This window comes from Gekko japonicus, unplaced genomic scaffold (assembly GCF_001447785.1).
Source record: "Gekko japonicus isolate JY-2015 unplaced genomic scaffold, Gekko_japonicus_V1.1 scaffold4689, whole genome shotgun sequence".
Classification (NCBI taxonomy): Eukaryota; Metazoa; Chordata; class Lepidosauria; order Squamata; family Gekkonidae; genus Gekko; species Gekko japonicus.
Genome location: NW_015162613.1, coordinates 45,616 through 61,599, shown reverse-complemented (window position 1 = coordinate 61,599; position 15,984 = coordinate 45,616). Strand labels below are relative to the sequence as shown.

General features: G+C 48.4%; 1 protein-coding gene across 1 annotated transcript in view; it reads left to right on the top strand.

Moving 5' to 3' along the window:
• The window catches only part of ARFGAP1 (ADP ribosylation factor GTPase activating protein 1), a gene marked incomplete at its 5' end in the record, with an annotated part of 33,084 nt that overhangs the window by 15,593 nt on the left and 1,507 nt on the right, over window positions 1-15,984 (top strand). The window contains 3 exons of the mRNA XM_015406487.1: window positions 7,445-7,501; window positions 10,795-10,854; window positions 13,608-13,684. Coding sequence (XP_015261973.1) covers window positions 7,445-7,501; window positions 10,795-10,854; window positions 13,608-13,684 — 194 coding nt within the window. The remainder of the gene's footprint in view (window positions 1-7,444; window positions 7,502-10,794; window positions 10,855-13,607; window positions 13,685-15,984) is intronic.

Sequence of the window (15,984 nt, the reverse complement as noted above, 5' to 3'; positions counted from 1 at the left end):
CCACTAATTTCCATAAGCTTAGACTGGAGTAACTCCACATAGGATTGTACTGAGAGCGTTCCCGCTGGCTGTCCAGTTAGGGAGTGGCTTCCGTGCTATAGAAAATTCACTCTGAAATCCTAATCCAGTTGCCTTTGTGCTTGGCAAATAGCCCATTGATGGAGCTTGGTAGGTTTCACAGTCAAGTAACAACATCTCTTTGTTTTCTTGTTTGAACTGAGGAGGTGTCAGAGATAGGGATGGGCATGAGCTAGTTGACGAACTAAAGTTCATCACGAATTTTGTCGTTCGCGAAGCAGTGTTCGCAAGCTGAAGAACTGTCATGAGCTTTCACAAATTTTGATGCTCTTTGTGGCCATTTGTGAAGGGCAGAAAGTAAGGGTTTAAACCACCGCTTTCTGCTCTTACAAAAAGCAGCTCAGCTGTTTCGTTTAAATGGTTTGGGGCCATCTAAACCATTGCTTTCTGCTCCCTGTGAAAAGTGGTGATGAGCAGAAAGCAGGGGGTGGAATGGCTCCCAGTCATTTAAACCAAACAGCTGAGCTGCTTTTTGTAAAAGCTGCTGCCTAGCTGTTTGGTTTGCCCCCCTGCTTTCTACTCCCCACGGCTTCTCACAGGGGTTTAAATTTTAAATGGCTCAAGAACCGATACATACAGTTCGGTTTGTGAAAATGTGGTTCATGCCCATCCCTAGTCAGAAAACATTCATTGGAATAGTTAGTTCCCACAGCGTCCTATCGTGAAGCAAATGTATGTTTTTCATTTTGTCCCAGGAGTGTTGAATTCAGGCTTTCTCCTCAAGGAGTGGCTCAGAGTAATTGATTAAACATTGTATCTGTCAAGGAAACAACAGTAGCCCGCCGCTAATGTGGCACAGGAAAGGACTGCAGTAACCTCTGGGGTGAAACAGGGATGCCGACAAATCCAGAATATTCCTTCACTATGCTTGAGTTGTACTAAGCAACACACCCCAAACTTGAGTTGTCTCCTGGGTGCATGTTTCCATAGGCCATTACAGGTGCATGTGTCTGCCACTGAGCTCTTAGATGGGAGGTGCCCACATGGCGGTGCCATTTGTCTGAAATATGGGGGGGGGACTCTTCATGCTGCCTCCGCAATTCTTGTGATGGTGGTAGCTTCAGGGTCTCTCCGACTACACAATAAGAAGTGGACTCATGTATTAGCATCCATATGGTTCTACCAAGGTAATCTTTTATATGAGCATACCCTTGGGTATTATTATTTATGTCACTTATAATCTGCCTGGGATCCTAGTTTTGGTAAACTAAACACAGTCGTATAGACCCCAGTCCCTAATAAGTTATCTAAGTAATTATGTGGATTGTTTAGTACAGTGCAGCTATTGCCTGCTAACTAAACTCAGACAGCAGTAGGAAAGTGCAAGAGTCCAGTAGCACCTTAAAGACTAACAAAGTTAGTGGCAGGGTATGAGGTTTCGTGAGCCACTGCTCACTTCTTCAGATATCTGAGGAAGTGAGCGGCGACTCACAAAAGCTCACACCCTGCCACAGATGTTGTTAGTCTTCAAGGTGCTACTGGACTCTTGCTCTTTTCCCCTGCTACAGACAGACTAACATGGCTACCAATCTTGATCTAAACTCAATTAAGTGGTGATCCTGAGGTGGAGGGGCGACATGCTAGCATAAACCTCTCTTTACAACGGGAGACTCCCAGAACATCTTCTTGCTCCCATCATGCTTTTGAATCTAAGCAGTTTGGTTGTACGAAGGAACTGGATGCTCATATTTTGCTCTGAGACCCGCACTTAAGAGTTTAACTTGGAGGGCACAGAATTGCTAGTAACCAGTGGGAATAATTAATGTTAGCTGCACTGTAATCATTGCGAACGCTTCGGATGCCTTCAGAGGCAAACCAAAGCAATTATTCCATGGCAGGAATTTTGCCTTAGTCTTACCAGTTTGGTGTAGTGGTTAAGTGGGAGAACCGGGTTTGATTCCCCACTCCTCCACTTGCAGCTGCTGGGTGACCTTGGGCAGGCCCTAATTCTGATGAGAGCTGTTCTTGAAAAAGAGCCGTTTCTGTCAGAGCTCTCTCAGCCCCACCCACCTCACAGGGTGTCTGTTGTGGGGAGGGGAAGGAAAAGGAGTTTGTCAGCCGCTCTGAGACACCTTTGGGTAGTGAAGGGCGGGGTATAAATCCAATCTCCTCCTCTTCTTCTTCTTAATTACCTGAGGTAGAACATGAAGAGTTTGTTGTTGCTTGGATCGTCCTTCACTGCCTCACTTCAGAAGCAAGGGTTTCTTACTTAAACCCTTGTTGACTGTCATGCCGTCACCTACAGGAATATTGGCTATCTAAGCACTTAATTGATGTTAGCTGGCCAACTGTTGGGCAGGTATAATAACAATTGATTGGCACAGTAATGAGATAATACAGAGAACAAGAAAAACTGTGAAAAAGTGACGCTTAATATATAAAGATTCATAGAAAAGTGAACAAAAATAATATACATAATCATAGAAAAATATATATCCGGAATATCTTGCCGTTTCGAAGGAAGATCTTCTTCTGAACAAAGATGTGGGACAAAAACTGTCTCTCAATAGTGGAACCTGCCATGAGCTAAGATGATTGTAATCATTACAGTCATCTTAGCCCATGGCAGGTTCTACTATACATTACAGCTGGTATGATTATTGAAAATCTTCTTTGGTAATTGTGAGACGTCACCAGAGGATATGAACTACTGAGGGACAGTTTTTGTCCCACATCTTTGTTCAGAAGAAGATCTTCCTTCGAAACGGCAGGACATTCCGGAGATCACCGTCAATATATTTCTCTATGATTATGTATATTATTTTTGTTCACTTTTTTGTGATTCTTTAAAGACACATATTAAGCGTTGATTTTTCACCGTTTTTCTTGTTCTCCGTATCAGCTGTTGGGCAGGACACGTCACCTTGGCACAGGGCCCCCCGGTGTGATGCCCGCAAGGCGTCCGATTGACTATTGGAGGTTTGGTCGGCTGTGCAGGTTTTTTCAAATGTTGCTTTGGCAGCCGCCGCCGCCACAGCAGAAGGATCTGCACTGTGTTAATGAAGGGGAGCCGCAGCAATCATTTTGTGTCTGGCTCAGAAAGTCGGGGACCCCTGCCTTTGCAGTTATTGCTGTCTCCCCCTCCCTTCTCAGTCTGGGGTTATCATTACATGACGGAAGATTTCCACAATAAACCGTCAGAGTTACTCCTTCCTTCACCTATACTGTCCAGCTTCACTTTCAGCCCGGATTGTGATATATGTACTATTTTTTAATTTGGCAATTCAGTCCAGCACATTTAAAATGGGCTTGAAGTTTTCACTTGTCGGCGAGGCACTGGTTTTGGGGGTGCGCTTACTTGCCTGGAAAAAGTGCTTCGGGTCTTTTTGCTAAAAGCTGCTTCTTCTACCTCCTTTGCTTTCTTCTCTTGTGCTACCCGGTGTAAAGTTTTGGGCCCACAAACAGCAGGCAGAGCCGGTAAAGCCCTTCCGCCTCTATTCTTGTGCATGGAAGCTTTTATAACTGTGCTGAATTTGTACGTTTTTGATGCCAGCTGTTTCCTTTTTTAAAACTTATCTCCGCCCCCCCCCCTTTCGAATCAAGTCATTTTTGTTGAACAGTGTTGTCTCCATTTTTCTGTAGTGTCTCCTTTGGCTTACTCGAAACAGGCTGCACTGTCATTGTCTATATTCCAGTCCCACACAACTTTGTATAACGGTTAATGTCAAGGACTCCATCAGCCATGGGGTTGTGCGAGCCTCCGGAATGAGGGATACCCGGAATTACATTAGAAAAGTGTTTAAAATTGGGGCCAGTAAGAAATGTTTCATAGAAGGCTTTGTCAGCGGGGGAAGAATCTGCAGCAACGGATCGCAGATTGGTGAAATGCGAGTTCCCTGGTTTTTCGCCCAATGTTCGGTATCTTTCAGAAACGAAAGCTCCATAATCGGAAAGTTGCATAACTTACTCTGTTGATTCTTTAAAGACATATATTAAGCGTTGCTTTTCCACAGTTTTTCTTGTTCTCCGTATCAACTGCTGGGCAGGACAAGTCACCTTGGCACAGGGGGCCCCCAGTGTGACGCCCACAAGGCTTCTGATTGACTATTGGAGGTTTCGTCGGCTGTGCAGGTTTTTTCAAATGTTGCTTTGGCAGCCGCCGCCGCCACAGCAGAAGGGTCTGCACTGTGTTAATGAAGGGGGAGCAGCAGCAATCGTTTTGTGTCTGGCTCTGCCTCCTGCGGCAGCCGTTTTATCGCTACACCCACTGTGTCAGAATTCCACATGTGCCCGCCGGCTCAGAAAGGTCAGGGGCGTAGCACCTTTGAGACCAACCGGATTTGGGGGGGGTATAAGTTTTCAAGACATTCCAATCCTGGGATGGAATTCCTTGACCTTGGATGGCTCAGGCTAGCGCAGTCTCATCAGATCTGGAAGCTAAGCAGGATCAGCCTTGGTTAGTGTTTGGATGGGAGACCATCAAGGGCACCTCAGGTCCCTGTGCCAATGAAGGCAGTGGGCAAAACCACTTCTGTCCCTCCCTGGCCAAGGGATCACCATAAGTTAGTTGCGACTTGACAGCAGTTGACACATACACGCTTTCTAGAGTAAAAGCTCCCTTCATTTGTGTCTGCCAAAGGGAGCTTTGATTCTGGAAAGCTTATACCTCGAAACTCTTGTTGGCATCTAAGCTGCTATTGGACTCTAATCCTGCTCTTCTGATAAATAAATAAATAAATTGGTCACTTTTTCCCACTCATGCGGGCTCAGAGCGATTTGCAGTTACTCAAGGAGACAATGGACTAACAATATTCGTGGGGGATAGGGAAGACAACATATAATATTTAATCACACACACATTGTAGCTGGTTGGAGGATCCATCCGCAGGCTGTATCAGTCATGTCCCGACGGCATATATTATGTCGGCTGGCTGATGACGTCAGGGCTCTTGATGTCGCACTGCCACCGCCTGGCCGATTTGCTCTACTTCAGGGAATGCGCCGATTTGCTCCACTGCAGGAAATGCCGAAACAGATTTTTCCCACTTTTGATCTTCCCACGCCGCAGATGTCAGTCCTGGCAGCTAACACCTCCCAAGGGGAGTGGTGTGCTCACCCCCTTACGGGTGGTCCCCAGTTTATCTACTTGCCGAAGCTTTCGAATCGCTGGATAGACTATGAGCTAGGGACAAGGTTTGGTTGCCCACACCAGCACGGGGCTAGAACTGACAAAGCTTGGCAGTTCAGATGTTATAGTTATGCAGGGGATTTACCCACTGCGCCACCGCTCCCCTTTGCAGATGCAGACCAACACGGCTACCCCCTAACGCTGGGTTATTCTATTTGGGGTGACATATTCCATAAGTTATGCAGATAAGGTAAAGGTTTCCCTTGCTGGAAAGCCGGTCGAATCCGACTCTAGGGGTGCGCTGCTCATCTTCGTTTCCAAGCTGAAGAGCCAGCGCTGTCCGAAGACATTTCCTTGGTCATGTGGCTGGCGTGACTAGACATCAAGGCGCACAGAACGCTGTTCCCTTCCCACCGAAGCAGTACCTATTTATCTACTTGCAGTTTCTTGCTTTTGAACTGCTAGGTTGGCAGGAGCTGGGATGGGAGCTCACTCCGTCATGCGGCACACCCGGGTCTCGAAATGCTGAACTACCGATCTTCCGGTCTGCAGCTCAGCATCTTAACCACTGAGCCACCGCAGCCCCCAGTTATGCAGATGCTTGCCCTAATAAAGCCGGGATTTTGTTTTGCTGGTAACTTGCACAGACTACTTCTTCTGCAGACTCCCAGTTTGATCCTTGTGCTGTTATTCGAGTCCCAGGGACTGCATTTTTTGGAGATCGGTCGGATACAGCCAATGAGGGGAGGCAGGACTTCAATGCATCCTGCTGACAGAAGTCCCTTTCTATTAGCAGAATGTTTCTACTTCTAAATAGTGGTTGAAGTGACCTCTGTACCAGACTGTGCTCCCCAAAGCAGATATAAATTATCTTGTACTAGCTTGGTTCTTATTGTGCTACAAGTCAAGAGCCAGTGCAGCACGAAAAGATGCCTGCAGAACAGAACGGTTCCAGCAAGACATCGTTCAAAAGCGGTGCTCTCCATTCATACCTGCAAATAGTCCCTGTAACCTTTAACTTGGCACAGATTTGTGTCCTCCGAGATTATTACCCTAGTTGAGGCAATTCTTACTGGCCAGGAGAATCGGGGTGGGTGGCTGGGGGACTGCAAAAGCCACAAGCGAGAGACGGGAGTCTTAAATCACAAGACCCATTTCTAGCGATTGAGCTTCTGTCGAATTCCTAGTGTGATGTTTCATTTTTAGTTTTTTTGCAACGCCGCAGCCCTTGACTCACGAGAGACGGGAGTCTTAAATCACAAGACCATTTCTAGCGATTGAGCTTCTGTCAAATTCCTAGTGTGATGCTTCATTTTTATTTTTATTCTTTTGCCACGCCGCAGCCCTTGACTCTAGTAGAGAAGCCCTTCTGTGTCTCTTCCCGGATAGCGTTTCCATCACTCTCTCAGTGTGCTTGCGCGTCTCGGTAAACAGCATGAACCGTAAGCTGTCCAGTTGTCCTTCGATGCGGGAGGGACCCCAGACACAGGCATCCTCCGGACCCCGACGTGGCTTGCTGTACGCTATAGAAGCGTGTGCTGTGAAGTGAGAGCAGAGCCTCCCTCCCTCCGACAAAACCCCAAAACACGTTGGCTCTGTGTGTGTGTGTGACAGCCGTCACTGGATCACTTCAGCATGTCAGTCTCCTGCCACCACTCTCGTAAGGAAAGCTTCCGCTCGTACGGTTTGGGTCCTATGATGCCCTCCCTCCGACAAAACCCCAAAACACGTCGGCTGTGTGTGTGTGTGACGGCCGTCACTGGATCTCTTCAGCATGTCAGTCTCCTGCACCACCCTCGTAAGGAAAGCTTCTGCTCGTACGGTTTGGGTCCTATGATGTGCTTTTGCACTCGGCGCCAGCAGGGGCTCCTTCCTTGAGTACGATTCCTTGGGAACGGCCCCAGCCCTATGGGTGGAAGTCCTTCTGCGGCCGTGTAGCGATGCTGCTAAAAGTCATCTGATTTAGCAAAGATCCTTCTTTCCAGCTTTCCCCCAGTTTTCGGGGACTCGCGGGAAGGCCCAGCTGAAGGTTACTGAGCAGCCCCCGGTGCCTTGCATCTCGGTGTCTTCTTTTATTTTTCCCTTTTGTCACCTCGCATCTTCTCGTGCTTGAAGCTCACTCAGTTGCTTGTCCGAGGCGAAGCTTTTCCGGGGCTTTTCCTGTCCTGCTGTGCCTCGTCTCTCCCCGCCCCCCCGAAAGTCTCCTGGCTACTTTTCTGTGGCAATACATGTTAGATGTATCCTACCAAGGGGGGGAAAAGTATAACTGACTTTTTGTTTTGTTTTGCTTTTAACTAGGCTTCAGAGTTAGGTCAGACTTTAAATGAAAATGTTCTCAAACCTGCACAGGAAAAGGTAACTTTGGAAACGTGTAAATGATTACGGGCTTTTTTGAATACACTTATCCCCGCAAGCATCTCCAGTGTGGATTCTAGGCACAAGCGGTGTCAGTATAGTTCCTTCCCAGTACGATGTACAAAAACGACTTCCGGCTGGGATATGCTTAAGCTGTGGTCCGGCTTTGTACGGCACTAGAACAGCCGGATTCACGAGTCTGTGACTCGGTGGAAGAGACTCTGCTTTGCATGCAGAAGGTCCCCGGTTCAATCCCTGACGTCTCCAGTCAAAAGGGCCAGGTCATAGGTGAAGTGAAAGACCTCTGCCTGAGACCTTGGAGAGCTGCTGCCAGTCTGAGTAGAAATCCCGATTTGGTGGACTGGTGATCTGATTCAGTATAAGGCAGCTTCCTGTACATGTCTGGCTGCAGATTTCTGGCAGTACATTTGATTAGCCGGTTCAAATCCACGCGAAAGTCTTCTGGCTACTTTCTGTGGCAATACATGTTAGATGTATCCTTCCCCATTTGGGTTGGAAAAGATCAGTTTGGGTTGGAAAAGATCCACATGTGCAAGAGTGGAGGCAGTCCCCCCCCCCGGTGCCCCCCCCAGGAGCAACATTTCAGGGGGCCGGCATTTCCGACTGCTGTGAGCGGTGGGAAGATGATTCCGTGCATGGGTTTTTTGATGGGATCCAACCCCTTGTCTCAGACCCTTTTGCCAGCCAATACCTGTTCTGCCCGAAGTGCAAACCCATCCCATTTCTAAACTATACCCAAAGTGCTGGCCAGTAGCTGGCTAGTTGAATGGAAGTAATTAAAAGGGAGGTTAAAAATATATGAAGCCCAAAGGCATTATCAGAAAGTTCCCTTCAGTTTAGTGTGACAGAGAGGGTGTCTGCAACACTGAACACTGGCATACATCGCAAGGGAGTTTTGTTCACCAAGGCAGGGGCAGCCGCCGACAGGGCCCTGCCTTCACATCTCACTGTTCTTGGGCTGTCTGAGGGCTGGTAGTCGAGTGTGCGTGCCCAGTGCCCAGTTGTAAGGCAATCAACCTGAAACAAACTGTATTTCTGTATCTAAAAGGAGCCGTTACTTTAATGTGGGTGTCCACTGTGTGAGTAAAGATGAGGGCTCATTTGGGTGAGCCAGTTTGGGTGAGCCAGATGAGAGCCAGTTTGGTGTCGTGGTTAAGACTCTAATCTGGGAGAACCGGGTTTGATTCCCCACTCCTCCACTTGCACCTGGCTGGATGACCTCGGGTCAGTCACAAGCTCTGGCACAGCTGTCCTTGAAAAAGAGCACTTTGTGTCAGAGCTCTCTCAGCCCCACCCACCTCACAGGGTCTCTGTTGTGGGGAGGGGAAGGGAAAGGAGTTTGTAAGCCGCTCTGAGACTCCAAGTGAAGGGCGGGGTACATATCCAGTCTCTTATTATTATTATTATTTCTGGACAAGGCCTTCCACATGATTCCTTGAGGTGACAATGTGAGGAGGGTGCTGTTGGGCCACAGAGGCTCAGCTCGCTCCTTGCCATCCTCTGCATGGCATCACCTCCTTGACCCATGTTGCTGCCAGCTGGGTTCAAGCCAAGCCCCTCCATCATTGCTAGGCACAACTAGCAGCAGCATGGGCTCAGGGGGTAATCCCTGTCCCTTACTTTTGGCCCCAGAAACACTTTGAACTGGCCCCGGTAAATATCGTATTCCAACAGCTGTCATTACTGTATTCATCTTCACCACAGCCTGCCTGGTAGGTATTTCCGATTTACAGATTAAAAAAAAAGCTTGGCTTGGAAGCCATTGTAACATCAGTAAGCGACATAATGAGTCCGTAGCTGAGGCTGATAAGTCTTAAAATGTCTCTCTGGAATCATAAGAGATCAGCCTTTTTACTCCAGGTTGAGCCTGAATCACTACTCTGCTACTTAGACAAGTGGACGAAATCTCACTCTTTTACCAGGCTTTATATTAAAACAACAGAATGTACAATAAGATGGTTAGCGTAGGTGAAGGAGCGTGAGAGCTGATTTGGCAGCTGTTACAAGAACACGGCACAGCCCCCCCTGTAAGGCAGAGATGTCCCGCCAGGCGTTCGGTGGAGGACGGAGGAGGAAGAAGGAGGAGATTGGATTTATACCCGACCCTTCACTACCCAAAGGTGTCTCAGAGCAGCTTACAAACTCCTTTCCCTTCCCCTCCCCACAACAGACACCCTGTGAGGTGGGTGGGGCTGAGAGAACTCTTGACACAAACTGCTCTTTCAAGGACAGCTGTGCCAGAGCTTGTGACTGACCCAAGGTCACATCAGCAGGTGCAAGTGGAGGAGTGGGGAATCAAACCCGGTTCTCCCAGATGAGAGTCCACACACTTAACCACTACACCAAACTGCGCCCGCTTCCATTATGGCTGGCACCCAACCTGGATCCCTATTCCTTGTGAAGTCTACCTCCTCCCCATGCTTACGAAGCACTCACAGACCAGAGACGGGAGGGAAACCGCAGAATTTTTTTTTTGCCACTTTTAATTATTGTACAACATGTTGAATATGGATTTATGTTCTTACGGTTTTAAAATCTGTACATCGCCTAGAGCCCCACAATCGTGGGGATTAGGCAGTTAATAAATGTAGTGCAGTAAAATAAATAAATAAAATGCATCAGAACCCGCTGGGCGAGTGGACACAAAAGAATATTTTGACATAAGAGTGCTTTGAAGCCAGCAGTCCCCTGTTCTTCTTAACTCAAACAGAACGAATAATTTATATTAGTAAATAAGCAGTCCCGCATCTTGTGTTTCTCCAAGTAAATGGGCTGTTTCAGCCCCCATAATTGGTGGCAATATGTCCTTTAGGGACAGCACACCGCTAAATTATGTGTTTTGTGAGTATTAGTGTTGCTTGTGGACTTCTGGATTAGATTTGCTGTAAAATACTCTGCCTTCTGTAGAGAAGGGGATGAACACAGTTTGTGATTCTAAGTAGGCCTTCGTTTAAAGCCGCCTTTCCCTTTTGAAAGCTGTCTCATTTGTTGAATCGCTCTTCATATATAGCAACGGAAAGCGTTGTGTCTCATTTCTCAGGCAAGTCAGCTTCGATTCAAAGGCCTGCTACTCCCTAGGGAGGATTTGTTAAATTTCAGCCGTCTCTGGAATGAGGTCCATCTTTTAACAACCGCAGTATTCTATCCTCCAAGGAGTCACTAGGTTTTAGGCTCACTTGTGGCATAGCTAGTTTCTCTCGCAGGCTGTCCTGTCGTAAGCTCTCGGCGTAATATTGTGACATTCCTAACGATGGACATCTTGCTTTGCGTAGGTGAAGGATGGGAAAATCATGGATGACGTGACCCAGGGAGTCTCACATTTGGCTTCCAAGGTATGGTGGCCTCCCTGTCTGGCTTGGGAGGCCGTTTATTAAGCCAGTATCCATATTCCTTTGTCACACGGGAGCCGCTTCCCATGCAGCATCGTCACATCGGCAGACAGCAGCCGCTTCCGTTTCTCCGGAAGCCCACCTCATTTGTCACTTTGAAGTGAATTCGACTGCATCTGTCCCGCATGGCCAATACGTTGGACAATGCCCTCCTGTGGTACTTGTGCCACATGGTTGCAGACTAGGGTCATGTGTGAATTGGGCCTTTGGCTAAAGCTTGTGGCCGTCTGTAACTGATCAAGGGATGCCTAAAATTGGGTATTGCGTCCCATTGATGTTACAGTAGAATAGTCTCACGTCGTATCTCAAGTGACCTGCCTAAAGAAGCGGGTGGAAGAGAAGCCATCTCGAATAGCATTGGACTAAAGGCTGCTGTGAAGCATTATGGGACAGCCAAATCCGTGAGCCGGATTATTTGTTTTAAAGGCTCGCAAAGGAAAATGGAAATGGCTTAAGTGTAATATATCAGTATCTCTTAGACTTTTTAATGTTTCCCTTCTTGCTCTCTCCTCCCCTGTTCTTGCTGCCGTTGCTCGGTCAAACCGGTAAGTGCTTTTTGCCACCTCTGAAATTTCAAACATTCCTCTCTGTCGGGTGCCTTTCATTTTTAAATTACGGGGATGGAAATGTTTTAAGAAAAAGGGGTTTTCGATAAAGGGTCGTGGAGAACTTTGTGACGGTACTTGTGTCATTTTCGTAGCATGGTTGTCCTCCTGTTCCCATGTGCCTGCTGAATTCAACCTCTGCATGTTGTGTGGCACCTGCCATCTTTTTAATGCTCCTTCCCGAGACAGCACGAAGGCTAAATTGTCCAGCAGAGACCTTTTAAACCTTTGCGCGACGTCTGGCACACTTCCGGTCGTGCATCTGCTGGTCTGTAGAGCTGTACTCTTGATTCTTCCTGTGCTTTCTGGTGTGGACGTAAAAAGCACGTTTGGGGCTTTCCCTAGTCCAGGGGGTCCCCAGCGTGGTTCCCACGGGCACCGCGGAGCCCGCCGACACCTTTCTTGGCGCCTAACAAGTGTTTTTGGAAAGTGGGCGGAGTCAGGTGGCTCTCTTGCCCTTTAGGACTCCAGATTGGCCGTGCCGATTAAGATCGCATCGTTTCCAGCAGCAGCTGCCACCACCAATGTTCCCTCTAAGCTGAGGAGTCTTGTGAGCAAAAATCCTACTTGGTGAGCTACTGGCGTTAAAGTTGTGAGCAAGCCATTTGGCTGCTGCATAAATTAGTTTGCTCTGGAGCCCTCCTTCCTGAGCTGAGACAAAATGTGAGTCGGAGGCTAAAAAGCTGTGAGCTAGCTCACACTAACTCAGCTTAGAGGGAACACTGGCCACCACAGCATTGATTTTATTCTCTCTCGATCCCCTTTTTCGGCGTATTTGTAAGTTACCCCCTCCTCCTCCTCCTCCCCCCCCTGCATTTGGGCTTTCTCTCAGCGGTTGGCTCCTCCTCCTCCAGCAGCCATTTTGTGGCTGGCCCACCACCTCGTGTCGGAATTCCGAAGATGCCCACAGGTTCAGAAAAGTTGGGGACCCCCGCTCTGACCATTGGCCAGGGTGCAGACAATCCCATGTCCGTGCTAACTATGTTTCTGCCTGGGTACAGAGGAATTCCCAGTTTCTCCTTTCAACCACACTTGCATCGCATAGTATGCCACTTCAGAGGGCCCTCGAACCTTCAGGAGCAGCTTTGGGCTGTGTGTGCATGCGCGCAAGAAATCGCACCACGAAAACACTGTTAACAACACGGAGCACGGCGCGTGTCCTTTTAGAGTCTAGCCTAACACGCGATACCTCGGGTCAGTCGTGACTACCAAAGCAACAGTGATTTTGGCACCATGGCTGGAAAAGAGAATGCATATAATCAGGGCATTTTTGGAGAAAAAGCCCAGCAGGAACTCATTAGCATAATTGGCCACACCCAACAGCAGAAACTCATTAGCACATTATACCACACCCCTTACAGCATAGCTCATTAGCATATTAGGCCACCCCCATGCCTTCCCTTGGCTTGTTCGGGTGCCCTGCGGCTGCGGGGAGCCCGGGCAAGCCGGCCCTTTGACAGGCCGGGGAAGGGCCGGGGAGGCATTTAAATGCCTCCCCGATTCTTTTAGGGGGTCCCCTGGCCCGCCCGCCTCGGAGTCGCTGGGGGGGGTCGCTCTCCAGGCGTTCCCTCTGTAGCCACGCACGCAGAGGTTTTGGCTGTAGTGGGCGTGGCCAACTCTGAAGCCAGCCGGAGCTCCATTCCTGTGCGTTCCTGCCCCAAAATAGCCCTGCGATATAATCAATCCTCCCTCTAAACTGTGGAGTCTTGCGAGCAAAAATTCTACTTTGCGCGCTACTGTCATTAAAGTTGTGAGCGGGTGATTTGGCTGCTGCATCAATTAGCTTGCTCTGGAGCCGTCCCTTCCTGCGCGAAGACAAAAATGTGTGAGCAGGGGGCTAAAAAGTGGTAAGCTAGCTCACACTAACTCAGCTTAGAGGGAACACTGCGTATAATGTGCGCGAAACTGCGTGGTGAGCCAACCCAGAGGGCAGCCGGATCCCTTTTGCCTTCAAGTAATTCACTGAGCAGTGCTTCCTCCCTCAGACTGGTCTGTTACGTAGGTGTGCATGTTCTGTTTATCTTGTCTTTTTCCCACGATGGTCATCTGTCACACTGATTTCTTGTGGTTCCCCTTCCAATGCCTCCACAGGTCCAGGGAGTAAGTACTAAAGGATGGCGAGACGTGACCACTTTTTTTTCTGGGAAATCCGACGAGGCTTCTGAAAGGTACTTAAGGTTTTTGATAGGTGTTGCACAATGGGTGTGTGTTTGCAGGGCATGCGTGTGATGCACGCAGGGCTCTTTTTGTAGCAGGAACTCCTTTGCATATCAGGCAACACACCCCTAATGTAGCCAGTCCTCCAAGAGCTTACATTAGCCCCTGTGAGAAGAGCTCTGTAAGCTCTTGGAGGATTGGCTATATTAGGGGTGTGTCACCTAATATGCAAAGCAGTTCTTGCTACAAAAAAGAGCCCTGGCCATGTATACTATACCATTCTTGTTTGGCCATGTATATGGTCAGAGCATAGCAAGGGCCCTTTTTTAAGTTGGTGGCCAGTTCAGTGGAATTGTTGATTCAAGTCACTGAAAGGGTAGAAGAAGAAGAGGAGATTGGATTTATACCCCATGCCCTTCACTACCCAAAGGAGTCTCAGAGCGGCTGACAAACTCCTTTCCCTTCCCATCCCCACAACAGACACCCTGTCAGGTAGGTGGGGCTGAGAGAGCTCTGACAGAAACTGCTCTTTTTCAAGAACAGCTCTTGTCAGAACTGTGGCTTGCCCAAGGTCATCCAGCCAGGTGCGAGTGGAGGAGTGGGGAATCAAACCCGGTTCTCCCAGATTAGAGTCCGCACACTTCACCACTACACCAAACTGGCTCTCATGTGCTCTCAGAAAGATACCCTCACAAAAGAGATTTATGTTCTCCCTTTCCAAAAGAGGCCAGATTGCAGCATTGGAAAAACCAAGCATAAATAAAATCAGCATAAGCTAGAACCTCGTATTAGGATTTCATCCCCTTCACCTCATACTGTTCTCACCCTAGCTGTTAAAGTTGAGAGGAAACCCCAGGTATAGTCTCTACCCTACTCCCGCTGCCAATGTTTCCAATGTACCCACTTCCTCATCTCAGTGAGGATTTTCCTCATCTCAGTGAGCTTTATTACTCTACCCCCTTTCATTACTAAAGGGTCACGGCTACCCCTTCACCCAATAGTCCCTGCATATATATTGCCATCAAGCTGCATGCCTCTGTGTAGTGAGAGCCAGCGCGGGGTAGTGGTTAAGAGCGGCGGACTCTAACCCGGAGAACCGTGCTTGATTCACCACTCCCCATGAAACCTGCTGGGTGACCTTGGGCCAGGCACCGTTCTCTCAGACCTCTCTCAGCCCCACCTACCTCGCAAAGGCGCCTGTTGCGGGGAGAGGAAGAGAAGGCAGTTGTAAGCCACTTTGAGACTCCTTTAAGGTAGAGAAAAGCAGGGTGTAGAAAACTGACTCTTCTTCTTCTAGTAGCCCCGGTCTTACTTGGTGGCCCTCCATCCAAGGACTAACCAGGGCCAATGCTACTTAATGTCCGAGATCTGACGATATCAGACTGGCTTGGACTATCTAGGTCATGGCCAATGTGTCAACATTCTGTATTGTGTTAAGTCATGCTGTAGATCTAAGGCATCTAAGTGACAGGAGCTGACAGCTCTAAGTGACTGGAGAGCTGGCCCTGACCGGTTCTGGCCGGCTATTGCCAGAGCTAATTAACACTGTGTAAGAGTGACTCAGCATTGGCTCTGATTGGCCAATGCAAATATAAGTACAGTGAGGTACTGTGCAGTTCATTCCTTCTTGGAATGTGGTTGTCTGCGGAGCATTACGTCACTCAGTGTAAAGTATTGGTGGAGGCTTTGTATAATAAACTGTAAATTACTTGTACATAAGCCTGAAAGACTCCAGTCTTTATTGGATCGCCTTGCACCCGTGCCCAGTCTGCAGTGGGCTAACACCGCGCAACATTGACACAATGTTCCCTCTAAGCTTTGGAGTCTTGTGAGCAAAAATTCTGCTTTGTGAGCCACTGGCATTAAAGCTGTGAGCGAGCGATTTGGCTGCTGCATAAATTAGTTTGCTCTGGAGCCATCCTTCCTGAGCGGAGACAAAAATGTGTGAGCCGGAGGCTACAAAACTGTGCGCTGGCACACTAACTCAGCTTAGAGGGAACACTGGTCATGGCTCCCCCCTAATACTCCTGTATAAACTGTCCACCCCAGTGCACAGTCTAAAAGACAGCAGAGAAGATATGCTGTGGTGCAGTGCCATCCAGAGCCGGTTTGGTGTAGTGGTTAGGAGCACAAACTCTAATCTGGGAGAACCGGGTTTGATTCCCCCACTCCTCCACATGCAGCCAGCTGGGTGACCTTGGGTCAGTCACAGTCCTCTTGGAGTTGTTCTGGAAACAGCAGTCCTTGAAAGATATCTCTCAGCCCCAGATTTATTTATTTATTTATTTTTCACTTATACCCCGCCCTCCCC